This window comes from Lepidochelys kempii, chromosome 3 (assembly GCF_965140285.1).
Source record: "Lepidochelys kempii isolate rLepKem1 chromosome 3, rLepKem1.hap1, whole genome shotgun sequence".
Lineage (NCBI taxonomy): Eukaryota > Metazoa > Chordata > Testudines > Cheloniidae > Lepidochelys > Lepidochelys kempii.
The window spans coordinates 115,838,076-115,863,973 of NC_136382.1; the positions used below are offsets into that span (position 1 = coordinate 115,838,076).

Genomic DNA, 25,898 nt, shown 5'->3' on the forward strand with positions numbered 1-25,898 from the left:
ACCATGTAACCACGCCCCCTCGGCCACCAATTGCGCTCCCGTGCGGCCCCGCCCCGCGCGTTTGTTCCTCCTCCCTGCGGCGCTAATGCTGCGTATTGAGGACGCAACAAGGCGTGCTTGCGTCATTTCCGGAGCGGTGCCGCAGTACTACTCTGCGGGGGGAAGATGGCGGGGGTACCGGCTTCGTTGGCGGGCAGCTTCAAGGGGTCCGTCACGGCTCGGCGGGGGTTCGCAAGCGGGGTAGCGCTGAAGCGGGGCGAGTCGCGGCGCATCTCAGCCCATCCAGGCGCCGCTCTGGCACCGGCTTCCCTGAGAGCGCCCGACACCGGGGCGCTGGCACCGGGCTCTCGTGGGGCGAACCTGTCCGGGGGGGGGGGCTGCGTCTAGCAGCGACCTCCGCAGGGCGCCGCGGCTGGAGAGGGCGGCGGAACGTCGAGCCCTGCCCCGGCTCCTGACTCCCCGCCGGTCACGGCTCGGCAGCGTGCGCGGGCGGCCGCTGGGCCGGTGCGCTAACGGGGCTCCCTGACTCGGGGGCGGCCAAGGCGCGGAGGGGTGGGTAGCCCGAGAGCCGGCTGTGGAGCTCCGCTGTCGCCTGAGCTCCGCTTCTGTGCGCGGGGACGCAGCGCGGTCAGACAGCGTCGCTCCCTGTGCGGTGCCGACCAGGCTGTCATGGGCCCTTCTTACCCCCGCTCAGCTGGGGCGGCTGTCCTGGGTGATTCGCCCTTATCGCTGGTCTCCCTTCTACACAAGCCCTGCGGGCATCCTTGTCAACCCGCACTCCCTGCATCCTCGGGGGCACCGCAAACGCTGTTTTGGTAGTAAGGCAGAGAGGTACAGACGTGCCACTGGAAGTGAAACTGCTCCTCTGGCCAGACCTTCAGCTCTCGCTCCCCAGTCGGTGCAGTTGTGCTGGGGGCTTCAGCGCCGGTATATCTGCATGTATTCTGTACCCATGGAGGTGTTCCTCCAGCTGGATGAAGATGGGTTTTAGTCTCTATATAAAAATTGTAGGTATCTATTAAAATTGTAGTTTAAGGTTATTAATGACAGGTTTCAGAGTAACAGCTGGGTTAGTCTGTATTTGCAAAAAGAAAAGGAGTACTTGTGGCACTGGTTAGTCTCTAAAGTTATTAATGTAGTTTTTGTGACCAGTAACTCAGTGTTAATGTAAATTGATGCACTGTGGTAGATACCAGCCACCTTTGTCAGCCTGTCATCTCTCTGTATTATTACTGACATTTAGTAAATGGAGGTGACTAGTAATGACTAAAATTGACTTAAAATATTGCTTGAATTCCTATTTTTCTCTAAAGGTAGGTGGCTTATTGAGGTGAAATTTCACACAGGATTAATTCTTATGCCCTTTGTGGTTTTCCCTGGTAGCTTTTGTTTGGTTTGGTTTTAAACAGGAAGTCTCTGAAATTGGGTTCTGGCAAAAAATTTTTTTTGAGAGTTTTACCTTTTTGTTATTGACCAATATCTCTTCAAAACATTGTCTGTCTACAAAAAAAATTGGTAGAGAGGTGTGTATTCTGAGTAGAGCTGGTGTAATGAGAGGTTTTAAAAAAAGATTGGATTTAGGGTTATACACTGCATATGGTGGCCTAATGGTTCATTGGAATCCGGGACATATGAAATCTTCCCCACCAGGAGCTACACTTTCTCTGCTGCTGTAGAATAAAATCTGACAGAAGAGACTTATGCAGTACAACAAAGACCATACATGACAACCTTAATTTTGTCCTTTCATGACAGAAGGCTGGGCAGTCTTCCTTTAGCAATCCTTCTGCATCTATCCCTTTACCTTATACCTGATATCCATAACTAATAGTATTGGGGGAAGAAGTGAAGGAGGAGAAATCTGGCAAAGGGGTATGTGCAGAAACAAAACAGGGGAAACAGAGTTGAGGTTGCAGTGCATGGTCTGTGTTTGATATTTGTGGTGATGATGAAGTGTGAGTGGAGGAACAGAGTCTATGTACTTTAACATACCATAACTTCTCCCTGATATTGTGAGTTTGGATCAGGTATGCTGTGGGGTTAGCAGTCCTGATTGCTTCACAGTGAATTTTTTGTGTGTATTAAAGTAATCATATGTATAGGATTGTATATCACCTTATCAGTGTACATACATTGTAGCACTAGCTTGACAGTATTATATTATCATCTGAAAAGGTGACGCAAGTGATGCCTGTCAACTTGCGTCCTTGATGAATCTTCTTTACCAGAGTTGGAAAAACACTTCATGAGATGAGGACCAGAGCTATGGGAAAATGGCAGTGTTATTGTGTAGCAACTCTTAAGGTTTTGAAATTTGTTTTTGTTCCATATTGGAACAACACCACCAAAAATATTCCTTTTGAATTTGTTTAGAAAAACAGACTGGTAAAGGGGAGTGTGCCTGCATGTCAGGTTGCTTTACAACAGGGGTCGGCAACCTTTCAGAAGTGGTGTGCCGAGTCTTCATTTATTCACTTTTTAAATTAAGGTTTTGTGTGCCAGTAAAACATTTTAACATTTTTAGAGGGTCTCTCTCTATAAGTGTATATATTATATAATAATAAGTATAAGTATATATATTATATAACTAAACTATTGTCGTATGTAAACAAGGTTTTCAAAATGTTCAAGAACCTTCATTTAAAATTAAATTAAAATGCTGATCTTACGCTGCTGGCCTGCTCAGCCTGTTGCTGGCCTGGGGTTCCATTCACCTAGGCCGGCAGCGGGTTGAGCAGGGCCTGCAGCCAGGACCCCGGCTGGTAAGGGGCAGGCAGCCAGAACCCCGGACTGGCAGTGGGCTGAGTGCCACTCGGCCTGCTGTTGGTCTGGGGTTCCGTCCACCGGCTCCTGCCAGCCAGGGTCCCGGCTGCCGGCCCCACTCAGCCCGCTGCCGGTCTGGAGTCCCGGCCCTGTCCACGTAGAGTAGGTACCTACCTTCTCCCTGGTTCTAGCCATTCTCTTCCTCTCTCTGCACTGAGATGAGGGTGGGTGTGTGCTGAGAACAGGGCTGGGGGAGAAGGAGCAGGCTGGGGGTTAGGGTGCAGGCTCTGGCCAGGAGCTAGAATGTGGGAGGGGGGCTCAGGGTTGGGGCAGGAGGTTTGGGTGTGGAGCGCTTACCTGGGCAGCTCCCATTTGGTGCGAGGGATGCAGGTGGGAATGTGGGGGTGTGTGTGCAGGAGCTCCCATTTGGTGCGAGGGGTGGGAGTGGGGATGTGGGGGGTGCAAGAGTCAGGGCATGGGGTGTGGGTGTGTGTGGGGGGGCTGCAGGGGTCAGGGCAGAGGGCTGGGGGTGCTCCCAGCCCACTGCCCTGAGCAGCTCAGGGCAGGGGGCTGGAGGGGATATGCCCTGATTCCACCCCCTTCCCCAAGGTCCCCGGAGCGTGCTGCAGTTCCGTTTTTCCCTCTCCCCCTCTGTAGCAAGGGAGGGAGAGAAGGAGGGGCAGGAACCCAGCATGCTCGGGGAAGAGGCTGGGGGAGGGGGAAGCTTGCCTGCCCTGCAACGGGAGGGTGGGGAGCGGAAAAGAGTGGGCTGGGCCGGGCAGGATTTTTAGTGGCACGCTGCTGTCTGCCCGGGTCCAGCAAACAGCAACGTGCCATTAAAAATTGGGCTCGCATGCTGTTTTTGGCACACGTGCCATAGGTTTCCAATCCGTACTCTACAACTTGGTAGTTAGGACACTGGTCTGGAATGTGGGAGACTCAGGTTCAAGTCCCTGCTCTGCCTGATTCAGAGCCAAGGCTTTTCATCCCTCATCCTGGACCCCAAAACCTTCCCAACAAAAGTTTAGTGAAAACAATATGTCTTCCTGAAACGTTTTAATTTTGACAAAACATAGTTTGCTGAATTGAAATTTAAATGAAAATGTTCTGACTAGTTATAGTGAGCGCTTTAATGCATGTCATTTTCTTTTACTTATTGCCAGAGATGAAAGTAAGCCGGTACGGTGTACCAGTAAGAGCCGGTGTGCTGTATCAGGACCGGCTTTCAGAGAGGGCAATTTAAAGCCCTGGGATGGCCGCGGCGGAGATTTAAAGGGCCCTGGAGCTCCAGCCGCTGCTATCGTCCCGGGCCCTTTAAATCCCGGCCTGAGCCCTGCTGCCTGAGCCCTGGGGTAGTGGCGGCGGGGCTCTGGCGGGGATTTAAAGGGCCCTGGCGCTCCAGCCGCTGCTACTTCCCTGGGGCTCCTTAAATCCCCATCTGAGCCCTGCTGCCCGAGCCCTGGGGTAGCGGCAGTGGCGGGGATTTAAAGGGCCCCGGAGCTCCAGCCGCCGCCACCGTCCCGGGGTCCTTTAAATCCCCACCAGAGCCTCGCCGCCGCTACCCCAGGGCTCAGGCAGCAGGGCTCAGGCCGGGATTTAAAGGGCCCTGGAGCTCCAGCCACCGATACTGCCCTGGGGCCCTTTTAATCCCCACCTGAGCCCTGCTGCCGAAGCCCTGGGGTAGCAGTGGCGGGGTTCCGGAAGGGATTTAAAGGGCTGGAGCAGTAGCGGCGGCTGAAGCCCTGGGGTCCTTTAAATCTGTGATGGAGCCCAGCCACCGCTACCCCAGAGCTCGGGCAGCAGGGCTCAGGCGGGGATTTAAAGGGCCCCGGGGCAGTAGCGGCAGCTGGAGCTCCGGGGCCCTTTAAATCCCCGCCAGAGCCCTGCTGCCACTATCCCAGGGCTCAGGCGGGGATTTAAAGGGCTCAGGGCTCCGGCAGCTGCTACCACAGTGGAGCCCCAGGCCCTTTAAAGCTCTGCCAGAGCCCCAGGGTAGCGGTGGCAGCTGGGAGCCCCAGGGCTCCTCAGTGATTTAAAGGGCAGAGGGCTCCACTGCGGTAGTGGCAGCTGGAGCCCTGGGCCCTTTAAATTGCCTCCGGGGCTCCCAGCTGCCTCTGCAGCTGGTAGCTTGGGGGTGATTTAAAGGGCCCCGGGCTCCCAGCCGCCACTACTGCAGCTGGAGCCCTGCCCTTTAAATCAAGATTTAAAGGGCCCAGGGATTTAAGGCCCTGCCTCTTCCGGTTGAGGCCACGCCCCCTGCTCAGGACTCCGACTACCGGTAAGTCCTCTAACTTACTTTCACCCCTGCTTATTGCCCTTCTTCAAATCTGGTATTGATTCATCCAGGTAAATTATTTTAGGAACTGGGTAAGTGTAAGGTTACTTTGCTTTTATTAGCCGGGGTCAATAAGATACAAGGTTAAAACAGTGTATGTTTCTTCTGATGAGTCATTTGGGCACTTGGGCCTACCTCCTTTGATTTCAACATCTGATAACTGAGCATTCTCCATGAAAGGGTGTTTTACACTGGAATTCACTGGTCTGCCAGGGCCAAAGTATTTCTTTAGTCCATTAGGATATGGTGAAATGAAAAATAATTTTTCACATTTGCTAACTCCTCCCTCTAACTTCAAAAGCAGCTAGCAAAACAGAAATTACTGCATTTTATATGCTATCCTTAAATGTGATAGATTGCACTTGAAAATAAAGTAATGAATAAATAGGGAAAAGATATTAAATCTGTTCGTGTTAGTTGAGTAATTAATGTAATGCTTTGATTCTTTTCTTGTTAGATCTTTTGCATATTTTACAATTAAGGACAGGCTGCCTCAAATCCTAACTAGGGTTATTGATACTTTGCACCGACATAAAAATGAATTCTTTGAAGAACATGGAGAGGTAAGAGTACTGTTGTTTCATACTATTTTTCTCATTCTGAAACTTATTAGAGATCTTTTCTCTGTTTTATTTTTATTCCTGTTTTCCTCGTGTTGTCTTCTCTCATAATTTTTCTCATGTCGTCCCTCTTTTCTCTCAACCCCTGACTTGTCTTTTTCCTCTGCTTTCCTGGTTATTTATGTTATGTCTCACTTTTATTAATTTTTTTTTTCTTTTCTTTCTGGCTCCTGAAACTTCCTCAGTTTTCTCTGTTCTTTGGCTACATGGTGTTTTGTGGCATATCCATCTTAGCCCTTGTGGGGATGGCAAGGTTTCAGGCTGCTGTTCTCATAGATTTGTAGACTTTAATGTCGGAAGAGAGAATCATGATCATCTAGTCTAATCTCCTGAAATTGCAATCCACAGAACCTCATCTGCCTACTACTGTAACAGACCCCTAACAGTTCTCCCCAGGGAACCAGGCATTTTGTTGAACAGAATGGATTATGAGCAAAAGGTCCTGCCTCAACACAGAATCAGATAACTTTCATGGCATAAGGGGATTCTTCTAGCTTGGAAGGTTTGAAACTGCAGTAAATGTCAGATGTAGAACAAAAGCTTCACTGAGCGTCATTTAGACTTTTGTCTTTGTTCAAGTGCAAGATCCTGAGAGTCTGATATTTTTGTTCGATTTTTAAGATTCAAAACTTAAATTTTACTGCAAAAGAAAATATCTACCATAGAGTATGTGGCTATCCAGGAATGTATTTTTGGACTAGGGACACTTATTTTCCATTTTATTTCAGAAAGGCATTGAGGCAGAGAAGAATACTATATCTATCCTCTCTAAGTTAAGGAATGAGCTGCAAACAGACAAACCATTGGTTCCCTTGGATGATAAACTCCCTGATGTTCCACTGTGGAATCAATACCTAGAATATCAACAAAATTTATTAGATGGAAATGAACAACCAAGCTGGTTTCAGTCCCCTTGGTTATATGTGGAGTGTTACATGTATCGCCGCATTCATGAAGCACTAGTTCATAAGTAAGTATATACTCTAACATGAAATGTTACCCTGTGTATAGTTCTTCTGATTTTGTGCATCTGAGAGGGGGAAGAAAGGGAGTAAGCTTAAAATGAAGCAATTGGTTTAAAATGCAGACCTTTCTTACAAATGTAGAGCAGTAGTCTTTTTCGATTTTCTACTAACTCCACTGCTAGAAGACTTAGCAACAATTTCCCTGGTTAAGGTACTAATGAGGCTTTGCTTCCTTTGCAACATAGCATAATTCAAACTCTGATATCCTTCCCTTAATTAAGTAATATACAAGGTTGAGCTAACGTTTTCTGTGTGCCCCCTCTAAAAAAGGTTAAACTGGCTGGTGTTTTTCATTTGAAAACAAAGGGCCAATCCCAGCTCTCATTTGAAGTTAATGGCAAAACTCCCATTAATTTCAACAGGAGTAGTAGCAGGCACTAAAAGATGAAAATGTGGTGACAGTAGGGTTAGTTGTAATTATACATACTAATACACTTCTTACCACTGATATTTTTGGGTAAAATTTTCAAAAGAGCCTAATTGATACTTAAACACTTCCAAAAATTGTACGTTTTTGTGTAGATAAATATTGAGTGATTTATGTAAGCCACAATGTTAAGAATTCAGTTCTCCAAAAAAGCTTCACCCCACACACGAAACAAATAATGAAAAGATCATAGTGTGAAAGAAGGCTTCTAAAATTTTCATTAGTTCTGTGTCGCACAAAGATCTTTGTAAACTAAATGAGTAAATTGTTTTTAGTTTCCAAATTGGGGTGGTGGAAAATAACATTTTTCCAAACCAGAAAATGTCAGTTTCTGTGTCAGTTGCACTTTTGGGAATCCATTCATTGTATTTCCTGTTATTTTGGAATTGTGTTCTCTAAATCTCCCTCTACACCAAAAGTGAAGAATTCTTTTGTAATCTTAGAGAGTCAACAACATGAAGGGCTTTTTTGTTCAGCAATTCAAAATACTAGAGGATCTTTGACTAAAACTTTTATTTGTGTGGTGTATTGAGTCATTTGTTAAAAAAAATTGTATTTATCTTTTCCAGTACATTATAAATGTAAAGTTTTTTTTTTTTTTAAAGTTTAACAGAAGAATTATCATGCTAATTTTTAGAATGGCCCAGATGAAAATTTCCACAAGACGAATCCCTTCCTTTCAAAAAAGGGTTTAGGTATGTCCATATGAAAAGTTGCCACACAACCATAAATACAAATGTACTGAAAAAAAACTGGATCAAGTATTTAACCTCAGTTGGCTTGTCACCCTTCATCAATTTGTCTCTCATAGATTGAAAACCCTCAAGGGCAGCCAAAGTGCATATACAGTGCCCCATATAATGGGAGGAGAAGGGGCCCATCGTGATTGAGACATTTGGCCACAACCATAATATATATGGTTATTAAAATAAATGAGACCAAATACCAGGCAAAGTAAGTATTACTGGAGCCATGTAGGAGTCTGGCATGCCACATTACTGTGAAAGTTCAGATTAGGACCCCGAGTTTAACATTCATCTAAATAAAGTTGTGTTTAACACTTTTGCTGCTGCTGCTGTGAGAGAAAATGGAAATCATATTAATAATTGTATCTTTTCCCTTCTATTTTAGTCCTCCTATTGATGACTATGATGTATTTAAAGAAGCAAAGGTTCAGAGCTTCTTTGAATCCCAACAAGCTATTATTGCCTTATGCACTTACTTGCAGGAACTTCTTAAAAACATTGAGGACCTAGATGAAAAACAACTTCAGGAAGAATTTTTTAAGCTGCTGCAGGTAAACTTGGCATTTCTTATTCACAGTTCCTGCCTGTGGCAAGTTACAAAATTTGAGTTCTGCAAAACTTAAACTTTAAACTTAAAAAAAATTCTGTGGCCTTGTGTTTGCAATTACACCTCTACCCCGATATAAAGCTACCCGATATAACACTAGTTCGGATATAACATGGTAAAGCTGCGCTCTGGTGGATCAGCTTGTCTGGCTCTGATATGCTGCTCTGAGCGGTGTGTTAAGGGTGCTGGGCCGGGGCCAAGGGGTTGGATAAGGGCCGGAGGGTCTCGGGTGGTGGTCAGGAGACAGGGAGCGGGGGGGTTGGTGGTTCAGAGGTTCTGGGGGCAGTCGGGCATGGGGAATGGGGGTGTTGAATAGGGCGTGGGAGTCCCGGAGGGCCTGTAAGCGTGCAGGAGTGTGGATAGGGCTCGAGGCAGTCAGGGGACAGGGAGCAGGGGGGTTGGGTGGGGTCTTGGGAAGGGTGGTTAGGGGCTGGGGGGTCTCTGGAGGGGGCAGTCAGGGGACAAGGAGCAGGGGGGCTTAGATGGGGTGGGGTCTTGGGAAGTGTGGTTGGGGTGGGGCATCTCTGGAGGGAGTAGTCAGGACAAGGAGCAGGGCGGGTTGGATGGGTCGGGGTTCTGAGGGGTCAGTTGGGACGGGAAGTGACTATTAATAACAGAAATGCTCGAGGCCAAAGCAAGTTCGATATAATGCAGTAAGATATATATATACACACTTTTTTTTTTTTTTTTTGGCTCCTGAGGACAGTGTTCTGTCAGGGTAGAGGTGTATCCTATCATATGTTGACTGATGCAGTTTATTGCTGAGTCTGCAAACATTTCTTGTGCCTCTGCTGCTAATTAAAGATCTGAGCAGCAGAGTGAAACTAACAAGACTGTGGTTAGATATTAGGGTTTTTGAATAAGACCAATGAGTAGCCATGTAATTGACAAGAATCATGTCAATTCCATGCTGCTGGTGGTCTATTACATGTTCCAAGCCCTGCTTATTCTTTTTCATGTAAATCCAGTGTTGCCATCCCTGAGCATTCAAAAGTCATGAGATTTGCTTTAAATCACGATTTAAAAGAATTGTTTTGGTGTTATCGTTTACAACTTCAAGCTTTTCTCTGTAACCATTAGGGATAGAAACTTATTTATTTAACTGAAAGTTGAAGTTCTCACAATCTCCTTGCCCTAGGAGCTGAAGCTTTAGGAAAACACCAGTTACCATGAGGCTTAATAAAATCATAAGTTGGCAACACTGCATACCTAGCTGTTTGTTGAGACTTCATAAAAGAGCACATTTTCATAGTCTTGCAATATAGACCAACTTATCAAACTCCAGGTAATCAAAACTCACTTATCCTCCCATTATTAGTCCTATGTGTACTCCTGCCAAGGCTTTTTGGAGTTGTGTATATAATATAAATTTCTTTAGCTCTGTCAGTGTGTTTATACCAAACCTAATCTGTCACGAGTCCAGGATAAAGATGGGAAAGAGGCTTGTATTTCCTCCTTCCAACTCATTTTTTGTGTCTCTTTGGAAGGGAAGAGTATTGTTTTGGTTTCTCTCCCAGAAATCATTCTGAACTCTTTATGTACCAAATGTTGAGCTTTAATAGGGAGTATGTATGTGGAGTCAGGTCCCACTGTCTCTAGAACAATACAAAAGACTATAGAATAATGAGATTTTAGCAAAATGGACTTTTTTTCTCTTCAGGTTTCATTGTGGGGGAATAAGTGCGACCTCTCCATTTCAGCTGGTGAAGACAACTCTCAGAAAGCCAGTCCTGTAAAATCACTGGACAACTTGAAAACTTCCATCTTAGTGGATGATATGGAAAGCATTTGGTCACTGCTTATTAACAGCAAGAAAAGAAGAACTTCAAAAGAAGTTACTAGAGTTGACATAGTCCTGGATAATGCTGGATATGAACTTATTACTGATCTAGTACTGGCTGATTTTCTGTTATCATCAAAGTTAGTTTCTGAAATCCATTTCCATGGAAAGTGTATTCCATGGTATGTATCAGATACTACAAAGCAAGATTTTAATTGGACTATTAAACAGCTGCTGTCAGCTAATAATAGGTGGATGTCTAGGTGTGGGATAAACTGGGAGGGCAGTATTAAAAAAGGAGTTTTGGTTTACCATGATCACATGTTTTGGACTCTGCCACATGAATTTTGTAGTATGGCTCAGGTTGCTACTGACTTGTACACTGAGCTGCAGAAGTCACATTTAATTATTTTTAAAGGTGATCTGAACTACAGGAAACTAACTGGAGATAGAAAATGGGAGTTTACTGTTCCATTTCATCAAGCCTTAAACAAATTTCATCCTGCACCCCTTTGCAGCTTGAGAACACTAAAATCTGATGTTCAGGTTGGTCTGAAACCTGGACAGGGTGAGCAGTTTGTGAATTCTGAACCTGACTGGATGATATGTGGGAAATATGGAGTAGTTCAGTTTGATGCATCTTTGTGATTCAGCTGTGAGGTTGATAGTTTACCTAGGGATAGGTTTAATTTGCACAGAGAGCTGTGCTTTTGCTGTTAAATATTGGGCTCTTCGTTTACTTGTTTCCTATTTCTGGCAAGTGGCTTGTTACAACTGATTTACAAAATATAAAGATGTTGTGCAACAGTTTGCAAACTTTCCTTTTAACACTCAAGTTTTTAAATTGTAGATATTTTATGACCTAAAATGTCAACAGATGTTGGAGATGAACATGACTTCAGTTGTCCCTAAGAATACTTTATCTTTCAGTAAGTAAAGAGAATTAATGCTCAGTGGAAGTTACAATTTACTTTAGGAACTGGATCCACCTTGGCATGCGTTTACTGTTCCAGTACTGTTTGGCATTTTCAAGCGCCATATGTTGCATGGTACTTAGATTCATGCATTCAAAAAAAATTAACTTCTGGGTTTTCTGCATCACTGCAGCAGAGGTCTTATTTTAAAGCTGTTTGATTTGTCTCTTACAAAGAGTATTTTACATAATTTGACAACGTTTGCTCATCTGTGTGGTCAATATGTGCAAATAGTTTTTTAATAGTTTTTTTTTTTTGCCATTCTGAAAGCTAAGTAGGTGTAGTCAGTAGTGGGTTAAGGAAGAATCATTTAGGGTGAGACCATGGTCCTGTAAAGAAGATTTGGATACCCAACTGAGTCAAAGCAGTAAGACACAGGTAAGTAGTACCAGCTAGCTGTCTGCCAAGTGGGGTAGTGTGTCATGTCGTTGTTGCCCCCTCCTCCCCCAACAAGGTCAGACTCTGAAATTTGGGAGTAAGAGTCCATCTTTAAAGATGTGTGAAGAATTTGAGACTGCAACAAGCCAGGGGTGTGATTTTTCTCTCCTCCCCCCCGCAAGCATGTGAACACCTACTCAATCTTGCTATCCCAGCTAAGCTGTGCCTTTGCTGCTACCCTGTGTGACTGCAACTACACTGCTGTTTATACTTGCACTAGTATGAGAATGTGTAAGTGAGCAGGGAAACCACACCCCTACCTCATTTGATGCAGCCTGAATATGGTTGTGAGGGAGCAGATATCTTGGTAAACTCATTCAGGATTTATGCTTAATCCTTCTTTGTAGTATAGATGGCACAGGTAGCAATATGTACAGTTAAAGTTGCCTCACTTGCCGTTAATGATGCAACCCTATTTTAGCTGCTTATAACACTGCCAGATCTGTTTCAGCTGAAATTTCTGTGGTGGGTGTCTGCCTCCTGCTGAAATTTTTTTTAAGTTTCAGCAAAAAGGGTTCAGCTGTTCGCAGAACAAGGTTAGGGGAAAAAATATTGAGCATTCTCAATCCAGCAGCCCTGGGCTGGAGAAGGATTTTCCTGAGAGTTCCTCCTTCCAGCAACCAAATGTTGGGAGCAGAAACTGAAGGCAGTGGTATTTTCTTTCCTATGCTACCAGAGTCCATGCAATGAGGTGGTGGCAGTGGTCTGATTGTAAGACGGAGGGGTGAGAAGCTAGGCCTAGGGAAGGGGTAGGGCAGGTGGTCTCAGATGAGCCACATGTAGCGAGGGAGCTGCATGTATTGGGGGGAAATACTGGAACAAGGACAGACTGGAAGGGCAAGGGAAGAAGGGTCTGGTGCGGGGGAGGAGAAGTACTCCCTGGGGTTTAACCATTATTGCACGCTCCCTTCAAAGCATGGACTAAATCCCAAATTCCTGTGCTGTCAGCAAATAGCAGTGCAACCTGTGCCTCATCTCCCTCTAATAGAGAGTGCATATACAGGGTGACAACCTACCACTGCTGTGAATTACTATTAGCTCAAGCAGCAGATATTTGTGAAGTGGGTCTAAAGGTTCCTGCTCTGCTGATGACTGCTTTGGTCTCACTGTGAGCCATATGTTGGAATTTTTTTCCCCATTTTTTTTTTTTAAATTAGGAAATTACAAACACAACCTCTATGGAAAGAACATTAAGGTTTAAAAATGAAGCACTCAACAACTAGGAAATACCGGAATACTAGGAAGAATTGTCCCGTGGTTAGGGTGCTTGCTTGGGACTTTGGGTGTACAATTTAAGATGCAGAGGGGCTGACTCTTTTCAGAAAACTTAGTATTTTATAGAACTTTATATATTCAGAGCACAGCTCCCATTGACCTCAGTTGCAGCCGTGAGTGTTTAGCACTTCTTCAGTCAGACCCCTGGGTATCCTATTGGCCACCTGGAAAATGAGGAACACAGTGACCGCCTGTAAAAAGTTTGGTTTAAGTGTCTTGCCCAGCATCACCCAGGAACTCTATAGTAGAGGCTGTGAGAGACTCCAGTTCTCCAAGGTGGCATTCCATCCTGCCTAAACCATGAAAACAGCCTGCCTCTCCCTGCATTCCCCTGCCTCATTCACTACACACCTTCCAACTTCTGCAACAAATGAAGCAGGGATTCAACAGCTAAGAGCATCATTAGCAACACAACCACAATTCATTCTCGGGACACATCCTGTACACTAAATGGCATGGTGGAAATAATAGTATGAGATAATGTAATTAAAGACTCCATCATATTTCACACACTGAAGTAGGCCACATTAAGATTGCATAGGCAACCTTAATTCTGGCACTTCCTAATTTGAAGGCTTGACTTTCCACCTTAACCATCATTTAAGGGAGTTTTTATATGTAATACTGAATACACAGTAAAACCCTACTGAATTGCTATTGGGCTTGCAGACTAACTATCCTCTCCTAAAAAAACTAACAGTGTTGTATCCCATACAAATGTCATAGTAGTCTCTACCTATTACAATAAGATACTTCCTCAGAAAAATGTGCTTAGTTGTCAGGAGCAAAGTATATTATGAAGTATTTTCCTGAATGTTTGTCACTTCTTTGTAATAGTAACTTTCAGGATGCCTATGTCATTAGGGGGAGCCCACTAATTCTTTTTATTAATGTAGGAACAAAATAGAATAAGGATATACTTTTAATACCTCTGTTTAGGGAAATGCTTCCTGCACACTTACATTTAATCTATGTAATTATTCTAACATTGGTTGCATATTACAATGACCTAACAGCCCAGGGGATTTCTAAACTAATTTCTTGGGCTTTTCCTTGTATGCCATTTGAATTTCCTTAACAAAAGGGCATTTATAATCACCTCTAAGATGATCACTAGGTTATTGGCATTTCCATCCACCTTCTGAGTAAGTAGCTCTATCTCATAGTTCTTGAATTTTGAACTACAGTGGTGGCTCTTAGCTATAAACCTACAAACGCCAGGAAAATCATTTGTTGCACACACAGTTTGCAGCCTTTGGAAATCAGCAAGTCAACATTAATGTATAGAAAGTTATAAACTTATTTCCAAAAGACAAATCAGGTATTATAAAAATATGCAATATATTATAAACTTGAAACTCAAGTATGGGTTTTTTCAGTGAGAATGATTTATGCTGAACTGTAATTTCCCTTCCATCAGAATAGGTATTGTTTTGTCAAACCTTAAAAAGAATCTTCAGACAGACAACACCTAACCTTTGAACAAGAATCTTGCAATACATTTCTGTTTGTTTTGAAATGTTAGTCTTCCACTTAATTATGAATATTTTTGAATGGAAAAGCAGACCTTTTATATAAGCACAGGTTTAAAGGTTTCCGCAGTTCTATCTTTTCAACTTATATTGGTCGTTTATAGGCTTTTGTACTAAAACTTAATGAAAGAAAAGGTAGAATTAGGGTGTGGTCAGTCTCAAATTTACCTTCAAGATTTCCTCCACCAAATCCTCTCCCAGCTTAAAGGTTCCATATTTCTCTTATTTTAAGAATTGTTCCACATAAAATGTAGGGCATGTAAATTTATGGGCAGTCCGTTTGCACCCCACTGTGGTGCTGTAGATGTGCCCCATCTTAATTTCCCCTGTTTGGGTGGCAATAGGTTTCCATTTTAAAAGCCCAAGGCAAGGAGAAGCCAACACAAAAAAACAAAATGGCATGTCCCTTTTTAAATAAGTCTTGTGGGCAGCAGCAATTACAACAAATAAGTCCTTGCCTCCAGACCCTGGTTGAGAGCTCCCACCTTAAAGTCCATAACACCAAGTCTCTGAGCCCTGGTCTACACTACCAGCTTATGTTGGTATAACTGTCATTCCACACCCCTGAGCAACTTAGCTCTACTGATCTAATCCCCAGTGTTGATAGTGCTATGTTGACAGGAGGTCTTCTCCCTTTGGCATAGCCACCACCCCTTGGGGAGGTGGAGTACCTACGCCGATGGGAGAAGCTGTCCCATTGACATAGGTAGCATCTTCATTACATGCTATAGCTGCACTGGTGCAGCTACAGCACTGTAAATGTAGACAAGCCTTGAGTGTCATAGGGCTGATCCTCTGGAGCCTGAGAGAAACCATCATCCACTGCAGCATGCACACATTCTTCACTTCCTCTTCCTTTTTATATAGCCCTGCCATAGGGCAGGGCTTCCTTGATTACACCCTAGGCTGTTCCAAATGTTGGCTCCAGCCTGTCACTTAAAGGGGTAGTACACTCCCTCACAGGGCATAACCAAAAAAGAGAGAAGGGTTCCTAAAATATATATATCAAACCAATTGGTGTCCGCCCAACAGCTTCTAATGTTAATTCATCTTGAAAATTAAAATGTTTAAGGATGTGGTTCAGTAGCCCTGAACCTCCTCCAACTGCATATGTGCTAATGACTCTCTCTTCCAAAATATAATACCACATGCCAAATTGCTGCTGTTTTCTTAGCAACAGTGTTTCCAAAACCCAAAGGAATTCCAAGAACTTAAAAGAAGAGAAAAACAACTTAATATTTTCCGACTAAGCATAATTGAAGAATCTCCCCAATAATTCTCTTAAAATGTACTAGTCTATTGCTGTCATCCTGAAGTCTCTTAAGGGTTTCAGAGTAACAGCCGTGTTAGTCTGTATTCGCAAAAAGAAAAGGAGTACTTGTGGCACCTTAGAGACTAACCAATTTATTTGAGCATAAGCTTTCAAGTGAGCTACAGCTCACTTGAAAGCTTATGCTCAAATAAATTGGTTAGTCTCTAAGGTGCCACAAGTACTCCTTTTCTCTTATGGGTGTATATATGGTTGGAGTTGAAACAGTTCCTTGCAAGTTCAGACAACTTCCATTTATGCTTAAACCACTTAACTCCTTGCTCCCTGATAAGTTGGAATCCTTCAGACAACAGAGAGAGAACTGATACTAGTCAGCTCTGTGTTCTTGGGGAACCAGGGCACAGTATCCAGCCTCTCTGACTCATGAAGGACACCCTCCCTCCCCACCTTGGCTTGAACCAAAACCGATCAGAGAAAAGACTTGCAGAGAGCAGTGAAGGGTGGTGGGAGAGACACCTAGACTCCTCCTGACAAGGGTGACGAGATTAAGGCAACTCCTCTAGCCCCATCTGTATTGAAGATGGGACAGGGAGATATCTCTATTAGCATACAGAATGGAGAATAGAGATTCCAAAGCAAGAACCGCACTGAACTCTGGGACCAGAAAAGCAGGGAAGCACTCCGTCATGGGGGATCTCTGCTCCAGATGTTAATGAACCTATGCCTGCAGCCACCTAGCTCAGCAGTTATCAGACCAATTATAGTAATAAATCCTTGATTGATATCCAAATCCTGAAGCAGCCTAATTGCATTGTGAGCTCCCTGGAAGAACACCACCCATAGCCAAGAGGGATCAGCTCCTATTATCTAGCCTAAAGAAAACCCTTGAGTCATCAGTTTACCCGTAAACAAATCGAGTATTCTCCCTTGAACCATTGTTGTTTCCCTACAAAAACCCCTACTTATGCTCCAGTAAGTGTTCTGATACATGGATCCAAACATGCATCAGTTCCACTGGGATTTCATCTTCTCCTGACTGATTGTGCTGGGGGCTCTGCCTGTCTTCAGCACTCCAGACCCTCAGCTACCACCATCACTTGGGAACCCCGACCAGTTCAAGCTTCATGGAGCAGTGAGATCTTTCCTGCTCTCTCTCTCTCTCTCGCCTACCTCAGGTATTAACCTTTAATGATGTTGGTTTAGGATCTCCTTGTGTAATTATTACTATTATTTAATAACTTTTATGGTTAAGCGGGTTGCCTCTCTCTCTCTCTGAACTTTACTCTTTTGTGTTTTTTAGCTTCCCCGTTTACTCTGCAGCAACGCTTCTTTTACCTAAGCTAAAGATCCCTGCAGCGCCCAAAAATACTGTGGGGTTTGCTCAACAAGTGGGTTACTACAAGTGCAATTGTGACGTGAAAGTGGGGATAGGGACGTGCTGAACCTGTGACATACAACGGTGGCAGCTTGGAAGTGCTGGTCAACCTAGACTACTGAGTCCAGGGGCATATAGGGGTGGCAGCTTGAAAGTGCTGCTTGACCCAGTCTGCTGAGTTCAGGAGCACATAAGGGTGGCAGCCTGGAAGTGACATTTGAGCCAGCCCGCTCAAGCTTACTCTATTCCAGTGTGGTACCTTTGGCGCATAAGGGTGGCAGCTTGAAAATGCTGCTTGACCCAGCCCACTGAGTCCAGGGACGTATAAGGGGTCAGCTTGAAAGTGCTGATTGACCTGGTCTGCTCAGACTTGCTCTCTGTGTGTGTGTGTGTGTACGTACATGTGTCCAGCTGGTTCTGGGGCTGAAGGAACCTAGTCCTGGGGAACTAGGTCCTGCAGGATAGCTCTATTGGGAGGGGACTTGCAAAAGGGAGGAGTAGAGCTCCATATGAAAACACAAGTGACACAAGCAGTACATTAACAGAATTACACAGCCCTCTCCCCCCCCACCGCCAGAAGAGTAACCCTAATAAATGAGCATACCCCAAAGTAACGGGAAAATCTGGTAACAGAACCTTCACTCTAGTTTTCTATTAAGATTATTACTATAAAATGTACCAACTTACAAAAACCAAATTGAATTTCAAATACTAATTCCATTACAATAGAACTTTATTTACATAGCGTATCTGCGGGTTGAAGAACTTTTCTGTCTGCTGAATTTCTCACTTGCTCTCAAACTATAAAACAAAGGCTTAGGATGATGCTCACCTGACTGAAGAAGCTAAACTCAAAATTGCTTAAACTGAGTAGCAATTAAGAGTACATAATAAAATATTAATACAAATAGCACAACTTAAGATTTGGTCAGAATACCCACACAAAAACAATGTTGATACGGTATTTTAGGGATAATGCCCTTTTCATCTTTAAAGTACGCACAACTGTTAATTTAAGCAATTTGGTTTTCTATTATCAGAGAAAATATTTTTCAATATTTTGTTTTTCTGGAATTGGGACTTTTCATATGCTCTCAAGACATCTGGTTCACACTGGCAACTTAATTGGTTTTCTAATCAGAAAAAAATTCTTAAACTGTGAGTCTGGAAGTTATTCTTGGGTCCAATTTCTTTTCCCTCTTTAGATATCAGATTATTTGTGATAACCATGTTACATCGTGTATGGTGTAGAGAACATTTGTACAAAAAATATTGCTGAAGAATTTTTGGATCAAAACATTAAAAGTTGAGCTAGCCAAATTGTAGATTGAATTAATAAAAAATGATTTTTAAAAATCTTTATTAGGAATATAAAAATTGTGAAACCACATCACGGGTCTGTCTAGCCCAGCGGTTCTTAAACGTTTGTATTAGTGACCCCTTTCACATAGCAAGCCTCTGAGTGTGACCCCCACCCCCAATAATTAAAAACACTTAAATTTTTTTAAACAATATTAATTATTTAAGGGAGGGTCAACAAGCATGTGGACAAAGGAGAGCCAGTGGATAGAGTGTATTTCGATTTTCAGAAAGCTTTTGACAACGTCCCTCACCAAAGGCTCTTAAGCAAAATAAGCAGTCATGGGATAAGAGGGAAGGCTCTCTCACGGATTGGTAACTGGTTAAAAGATAGGAAACAAAGGGTAGGAATAAATGGTCAGTTTTCAGAATGGAGAGAAGTAAACAGTGGTGTCCCCCAGGGATCTGTACTGAACCCAGTCCTATTTAACATATTCATAAACAATCTGGAAAAAGGGGAAACAGTGAGATGGCAAACAGTGAGATGATACAAAACTACTCAAGATAGTTATGTCCCCGGCAGATGGTGAAGAGCTACAAAAGGATCTCACAAAATTGGGTGACTGGGCAACAAAATGGCAGATGAAATTTAATGTTGATAAATGCAAAGTAATGCACATTGGAAAACATAATCCTAGCTATACATATATAATGATGGGGTCTAAATTAGCTGTTACCACTCAAGAAAGAGATCTTGGGGTCATTGTGGATAGTTCTCTGAAATCATCCACTCAATGTGCAGTGGCAGTCAAAAAAGTGAACAGAATGTTGGGAATCATCAAGAAAGGGATAGATAATAAGACAGAAAATATCCTATTGCCTCTGTATAAATCTATGGTATGCCCACACCTTGAATACTGTGTGCAGATGTGGTCGCCCCATCTCAAAAAAGATATATTGGAATTGGAAAAGGTTCAGAAAAGGGCAACAAAAATGATTAGAGGTATGGAATGGCTTCCGTATGAGGAGACAATAAGACTGAGACTTTTCAGCTTGGAAAGAGGCGACTAAGGGGGGTTATGATAGACGTCTATAAAATCATGAGTTGTATAGAGAAAGTAATAAGGAAGTGTTATTTACTCCTTCTCATAATACAAGAACAAGGGGCCACCAAATGAAATTAATAGGTAGCAGGTTTAAAACAAACACAAGAAAGTATTTTTTCATGCAACACACTGTCAACCTCTGGAACTCCTTGCCTCAGGGTGTTGTGAAGGCCAATACTATAACGGGGTTCAAAAGGGAGCTAGATAGATTCATGGAAGATAGGTCCGTCAATGGCTATTAGCCAGGATGGGCAGGAATGGTGTCCCTAGCCTCTGTTTGCCAGAAGCTGGGATTGGGTGATAGGGCGTGGATCACTTGATGATTACCTGCTGTTCATTCCTTTTGGGGAACCGGGCATTGGCCACTGTCAGAGGACAGGATATTGGGCTTGATGGACCTTTGGTCTGACCCAGTATGGCCGTTCTTATGTTCTTATTATAAATGCTGGAGGTGAAGCGGGGTTTGGGGTGGAGGCTGACAGCTAATGACCCTCCATGTAATAACTTTGCAATCCCCTGACTGTTCCCAACTGCCAATTTTAGAACCCCTGGTCTAGCCCAATATTTTGGCAAATAGTACAGTAGAACCTTAGAGTTATGAACACCTCAGGAATAGAGGTTGTTCGTAACTCTGAAATGTTTGTAACTGAACAAAATGTTATGGTGGTTCTTTCAAAAGTTTACAACTGAACATTGACTTAATACAGCTTTGAAACTTTACTATGCAGAAGGAAAATGCTGCTTTTAACCATCTTAATTTAAATGAAACAAGCATAGAAACAGTTTCATTATCTTGTCAAATCTTTTGTAAACTTTCCCTTTTTTTAGTAGTTTACATTTAACACTGTACTATACATACTTTTTTTTTTGTGTCTCTGCTGCTGCCTGACTGCATACTTCCAGTTCCAAATGAGGTGTTTTCATAACTCTGGTGTTCATAACTCCAAGGCTCAACTGTAGCTAGTACAAGATGTTTTACAGAAAAGGGTAAAAGCTTCCATAATGTGATTAAAGTGATTATAAGTGGTAGCAAATAGATCAAAGTTGTTTACCTAGCAAATAAACAAAAATGCACACTAAGCCTAATATAATAGATAGGGTTTGAATTAAGCAGTGTCTCACCCTGTCTCACCCTGTTAAATAGTATAAACAGTCCATCAAGGTTTTCTACACAGACAGGCTTCCTTCTTTCCTGCCCGGGACCAGCACTTCCCCCAGTTCAGTCTTTGTTCCTCAGATGTTCTCTTGTGTGGGGAGTGAGGCCAGTCATGATGTCATTCCCCCCTTTATATCTTTTTCCAACTTGCTGGAAAAATCTTTTGCTGTGACCTGGATCACACAGTTCCCATTGTGTAGTGCTATCTCTGAGAGGTTCCTATTGTACCCAGTTCCTGGGGTAATCCTTGTGAGTGTGTGTATTTCCTCAATGGGCCATCAACATTGTTTGGCCTGTTCATTGTTGTACCTGAAAGTCTGCTTGTGGGTGTTTCAACCTCACAATACGTTACGGTAGCACATACATAGCAAAACTTCATAACTTTATATACAATGATAGCACATACAACTTAACAGGATAATAATGGTCAACAGATTAAGACTTTTAGAATGATACGTTACAAAGCATACCTTGTACAAAACATATAATTATATCACCATGGTGAATATGGGGTGCAGAGTGTTTCTTTGGGGCACAGTGTTTCACAGCCATGTCTTCCTATGTGCTTCTTACAGTGCCTAACTCAATGGGGCCCCAATTCTGATTGGATCCTCTAGGTGTTACCATAAATAATTATCCATTTGTTTTGACATCTCCTTGAGCAATCCAGTGCCTCATCTTTATTACCCACTGTCGTGATTCAGAGTTGAGCTTCAATGATGATCTTTGTCCCATTCTCTTGGTGGGCACTCTTTTCAAGTGACAGACCTGTTCATCTCCCAGAGTGGAACTCCACAGTCCCCTAACTTTGGACTGGTTCACAAGGCTACAACATGCCCTGCTCCCACTATACTTCCCCAGTTATATATGGTGCTTGCTGACTTATACCCCTCATGCGACACCTTTTGCTATGCTTTTGTTTATCGAGGTGGAACCCTGAATTTCTACCTCTCTCAGACCGGATCCAAGGGCAGCAGTCCTCTGTTTCAACCACACTAATACAGAGGTCCACTTGTACTTGGCACCTGCAATATACTTCCCTTCAAGAACCTATGATTAGCAGTTGATTAAAGAGACTCAGAAGAGTTCCTTCCAAACATATGTACTGTCTACTCACCCAAAGGTTCCGTTATGGTGCAGGTTGGGCAGCTTCCACCAATCATATCTGTGATCTATGGGTAAGGCTAAGATTTTGTCACAGATATTTTTAGTAAAAGTCACGGACAAATCATGGGCATTAAAGAAAAATTCATGGAAGCCATGGCTTTTACTAAAAATATCTGTGACAAAATAGGGTTCTGAAGTTCCCCACGCAGCCCACAGTGGGGGCGGGGGCAGCTGCAGGGTGGCTGGGATCTCTGGGGGTCTCCACCGCGGGTTGGGTGTCAGAGCTCCAGGGTCCCCGGCCACCTGCAGCAGCTGGGAGTGGCGGGAGCCCACTTCCCCACCACCACCTGCAGCAGCTGGGGGCAGCGGGGTACCCCTGCCTCCCATAGCTCTGGGATTCCCTCACCACCTGCAGCGGCCGGCAGCTGCAGGGTTCCCCCACAGCTCAGGGCTTCCTGCAGCAGCTGGGAGCTGCTGGGTTCCCTTGCCACCCACAGCATCTGGGAGCTGTGGGATTCCCCCGCCATGGCCGGGAGCTCTGTGGCTCTGCAGGCAGCGGGGAACCCTGCAGCTCCTGACCATCAGAGGCTGAAGACACGGAGGTCTCTGGAAGTCATGGATTCCATGACTTCCATGACTTCTGTGACTAAATTATAGCCTTCATAGAATCATAGAATATCAGGGTTGGAAGGGACCTCAGGAGGTCATCTATTCCAACCCCCTGCTCAAAGCAGGACCAATCCCCAATTAAATCATCCCAGCCAGAGCTTTGTCAAGCCTGACCTTAAAAACTTCTAAGGAAGGAGATACTACCACCTCCCTAGGTAACGCATTTCAGTGTTTCACCACCCTCCAAGTGAAAAAGTTTTTCCTAATATCCAACCTAAACCTCCACCACTGCAACTTGAGACCATTACTCCTTGTCCTGTCATCTTCTACCACTGAGAATAGTCTAGAACCATCCTCTTTGGAACCACCTCTCAGGTAGTTGAAAGCAGCTATCAAATCCCCCCTCATTCTTCTCTTCTGCAGACTAAACAATCCCAGTTCCCTCAACCTCTCCTCATAAGTCATGTGTTCCAGACCCCTAATCATTTTTGTTGCCCTTCGCTGGACTCTTTCCAATTTATCCACATCCTTCTTGTAGTGTGGGGCCCAAAACTGGACACAGTACTCCAGATGAGGCCGCACCAATGTCGAATAGAGGGGAACGATCACGTCCCTCGATCTGCTGGCTATGCCCCTACTTATACATCCCAAAACGCCATTGGCCTTCTTGACAACAAGGGCACACTGTTGACTCATATCCAGCTTCTCGTCCACTGTCACCCCTAGGTTCTTTTCTGCAGAACTGCTGCCTAGCCATTCGGTCACTAGTCTGTAGCGGTGCATTGGATTCTTCCGTCCTAAGTGCAGGACCCTGCACTTATCCTTGTTGAACCTCATCAGATTTCTTTTGGCCCAATCCTCTAATTTGTCTAGGTCCCTCTCTATCCTATCCCTACCTGCCACCGTATCTACCACTCCTCCTAGTTTAGTATCATCCGCAAATTTGCTGAGAGTGCAATCCACACCATCCTTCAGATCATTTATGAAGATATTGAACAAAACCAGCCCCAGGACCGACCCTTGGGGCACTCCACTTGATACCGGCTGCCAACTAGACATGGAGCCATTGATCACTACCCGTTGAGCCCGACAATCTAGCCAGCTTTCTACCCACCTTATAGTGCCTTCATCCAGCCCATACTTCTTTAACTTGCTGACAAGAATACTGTGGGAGACCGTGTCGAAAGCTTTGCTAAAGTCAAGAAACAATACATCCACTGCTTTCCCTTCATCCACAGAACCAGTAATCTCATCATAAAAGGCGATTAGATTAGTCAGGCATGACCTTCCCTTGGTGAATCCATGCTGACTGTTCCTGATCACTTTCCTCTCATGTAAGTGCTTCAGGATTTATTCTTTGAGGACCTGCTCCATGATTTTTCCGGGGACTGAGGTGAGGCTGACTGGTCTGTAGTTTCCAGGATCCTCCTTCTTCCCTTTTTTAAAGATTGGCACTACATTAGCCTTTTTCCAGTCATCCGGGACTTCCCCCGTTCGCCACGAGTTTTCAAAGATAATGGCCAATGGCTCTGCAATCACAGCCGCCAATTCCTTTAGCACTCTTGGATGCAACTTGTCCGGCCCCATGGACTTGTGCACGTCCAGCTTTTCTAAATAGTCCCTAACCACCTCTTTCTCCACAGAGGGCTGGCCACCTACTCCCCATGCTGTGTTGCCCAGCGCAGCAGTCTGGGAGCTGACCTTGTTCGTGAAGACAGAGGCAAAGAAAGCATTGAGTACATTAGCTTTTTCCACATCCTCTGTCACTAGGTTGCCTCTCTCATTCAGTAAGGGGCCCACACTTTCCTTGGCTTTCTTCTTGTTGCCAACATACCTGAAGAAACCCTTCTTGTTACTCTTAACATCTCTTGCTAGCTGCAGCTCCAGGTGCGATTTGGCCCTCCTGATTTCATTCCTACATGCCCGAGCAATATTTTTATATTCTTCCCTGGTCATCTGTCCAATCTTCCACTTCTTGTAAGCTTCTTTTTTATGTTTAAGATCCGCAAGGATTTCACCGTTAAGCCAAGCTGGTCTCCTGCCATATTTACTATTCTTTCGACACATCGGGATGGTTTGTCCCTGTAACCTCAATAGGGATTCCTTGCAATACAGCCAGCTCTCCTGGACTCCTTTCCCCCTCATGTTATTCCCCCAGGGGATCCTACCCATCAGTTCCCTGAGGGAGTCGAAGTCTGCTTTCCTGAAGCCCAGGGTCCGTATTCTGCTATTTACCTTTCTTCCCTGTGTCAGGATCCTGAACTCGACCACCTCATGGTCACTGCCTCCCAGATTCCCATCCACTTTTTCTTCCCCTACTAATTCTTCCCGGTTTGTGAGCAGCAGGTCAAGAAAAGCTCCCCCCCTAGTTGGCTCCTCCAGCACTTGCACCAGGAAATTGTCCCCTACATTTTCCAAAAACTTCCTGGATTGTCTATACACCGCTGTATTGCTCTCCCAGCAGATATCAAGATGATTAAAGTCTCCCATGAGAACCAGGGCGTGCGATCTAGTAGCTTCTGCAAGTTGCCAGAAGAAAGCCTCATCCACCTCATCCCCCTGGTCCAGTGGTCTATAGCAGACTCCCACCACTACATCACTCTTGTTGCTCACACTTCTAAACTTAATCCAGAGACACTCAGGTTTTTCTGCACTTTCATACCGGAGCTCTCAGCAGTCATACTGCTCCCTTACATACAGTGCTACTCTCCCACCTTTTCTGCCCTGCCTGTCCTTCCTGAACAGTTTATAACCATCCATGACAGTACTCCAGTCATGTGAGTTATCCCACCAAGTCTCTGTTATTCCAATCACGTCATAATTCCTTGACATCACTAAGACCTCCAGTTCACCCTGCTTGTTTCCAAGGCTTTGTGCATTTGTATATAGGCACTTGAGATAACCTGCTGATCACCCCTCATTCTCAGTATGAGGTAGGAGCCCTCCCCTCACAGACGTTCCTGCCTGTGCTTCCTCTCGGTATCCTGCTTGCCCACCTATCTCAGGGCTTTGGTCTCCTTCCCCCGGTGAACCTAGTTTAAAGCCCTCCTCACTAGGTTAGCCAGCCTGCTCGCAAAGATGCTCTTCCCTCTCTTCGTTAGGTGGAGCCCGTCTCTGCCCAGCACTCCTCCTTCATGGAACACCATCCCGTGGTCAAAGAATCCAAAGCCTTCTCTCCGACACCACCTGCGTAGCCATTCGTTGACTTCCACGATTCGATGGTGCCTACCCCGGCCTTTTCCTTCCCCGGGGAGGATGGACAAGAACACCACTTGCGCCTCAAACTCCTTTATCCTTCTTCCCAGAGCCACGTAGTCCGCAGTGATCCGCTCAAGGTCATTCTTGGCAGTATCATTGGTGCCCACATGGAGACGCAGGAAGGGGTAGCGATCTGAGGGCTTGATGAGTCTCGGCAGTCTCTCCGTCACATCGCGAATCTCAGCCCCTGGCAAGC

General features: G+C 44.5%; 2 protein-coding genes across 3 annotated transcripts in view; one reads left to right on the plus strand and one right to left on the minus strand.

Moving 5' to 3' along the window:
- Positions 1-141, minus strand: part of RMND1 (required for meiotic nuclear division 1 homolog) — a 51,748-nt gene extending 51,607 nt beyond the window's left edge. Inside the window, exon 1 of one of the 2 annotated variants that reach the window (XM_073337659.1) lies at positions 3-141. In XM_073337659.1, coding sequence (XP_073193760.1) covers positions 3-126 — 124 coding nt within the window. In that variant the 5' untranslated portion in view covers positions 127-141. The remainder of the gene's footprint in view (positions 1-2) is intronic. The other variant, XM_073337665.1, reaches the window with a different exon arrangement.
- DCPH1 (damage control phosphatase 1) lies at positions 130-15,872 on the plus strand. The gene is made up of 5 exons (XM_073337667.2): positions 130-206; positions 5,556-5,661; positions 6,447-6,688; positions 8,302-8,467; positions 10,184-15,872. Exons 1-5 carry the CDS (start codon positions 166-168, stop codon positions 10,949-10,951), a joined length of 1,323 nt encoding a protein of 440 aa, XP_073193768.1. The 5' UTR covers positions 130-165; the 3' UTR covers positions 10,952-15,872.
- Positions 15,873-25,898: the final 10,026 nt, after the last annotated feature.

Bases quoted from the DNA above. Each gene is read 5' to 3' on its own strand.
- DCPH1 (XM_073337667.2), top strand. From the start codon at position 166: ATGGCGGGGGTACCGGCTTCGTTGGCGGGCAGCTTCAAGGG. The intron at 207-5,555 runs GTCCGTCACGGC...TTTTCTTGTTAG, and splicing joins TTGGCGGGCAGCTTCAAGGG to ATCTTTTGCATATTTTACAA. The intron at 8,468-10,183 runs GTAAACTTGGCA...TTTTCTCTTCAG, and splicing joins AATTTTTTAAGCTGCTGCAG to GTTTCATTGTGGGGGAATAA.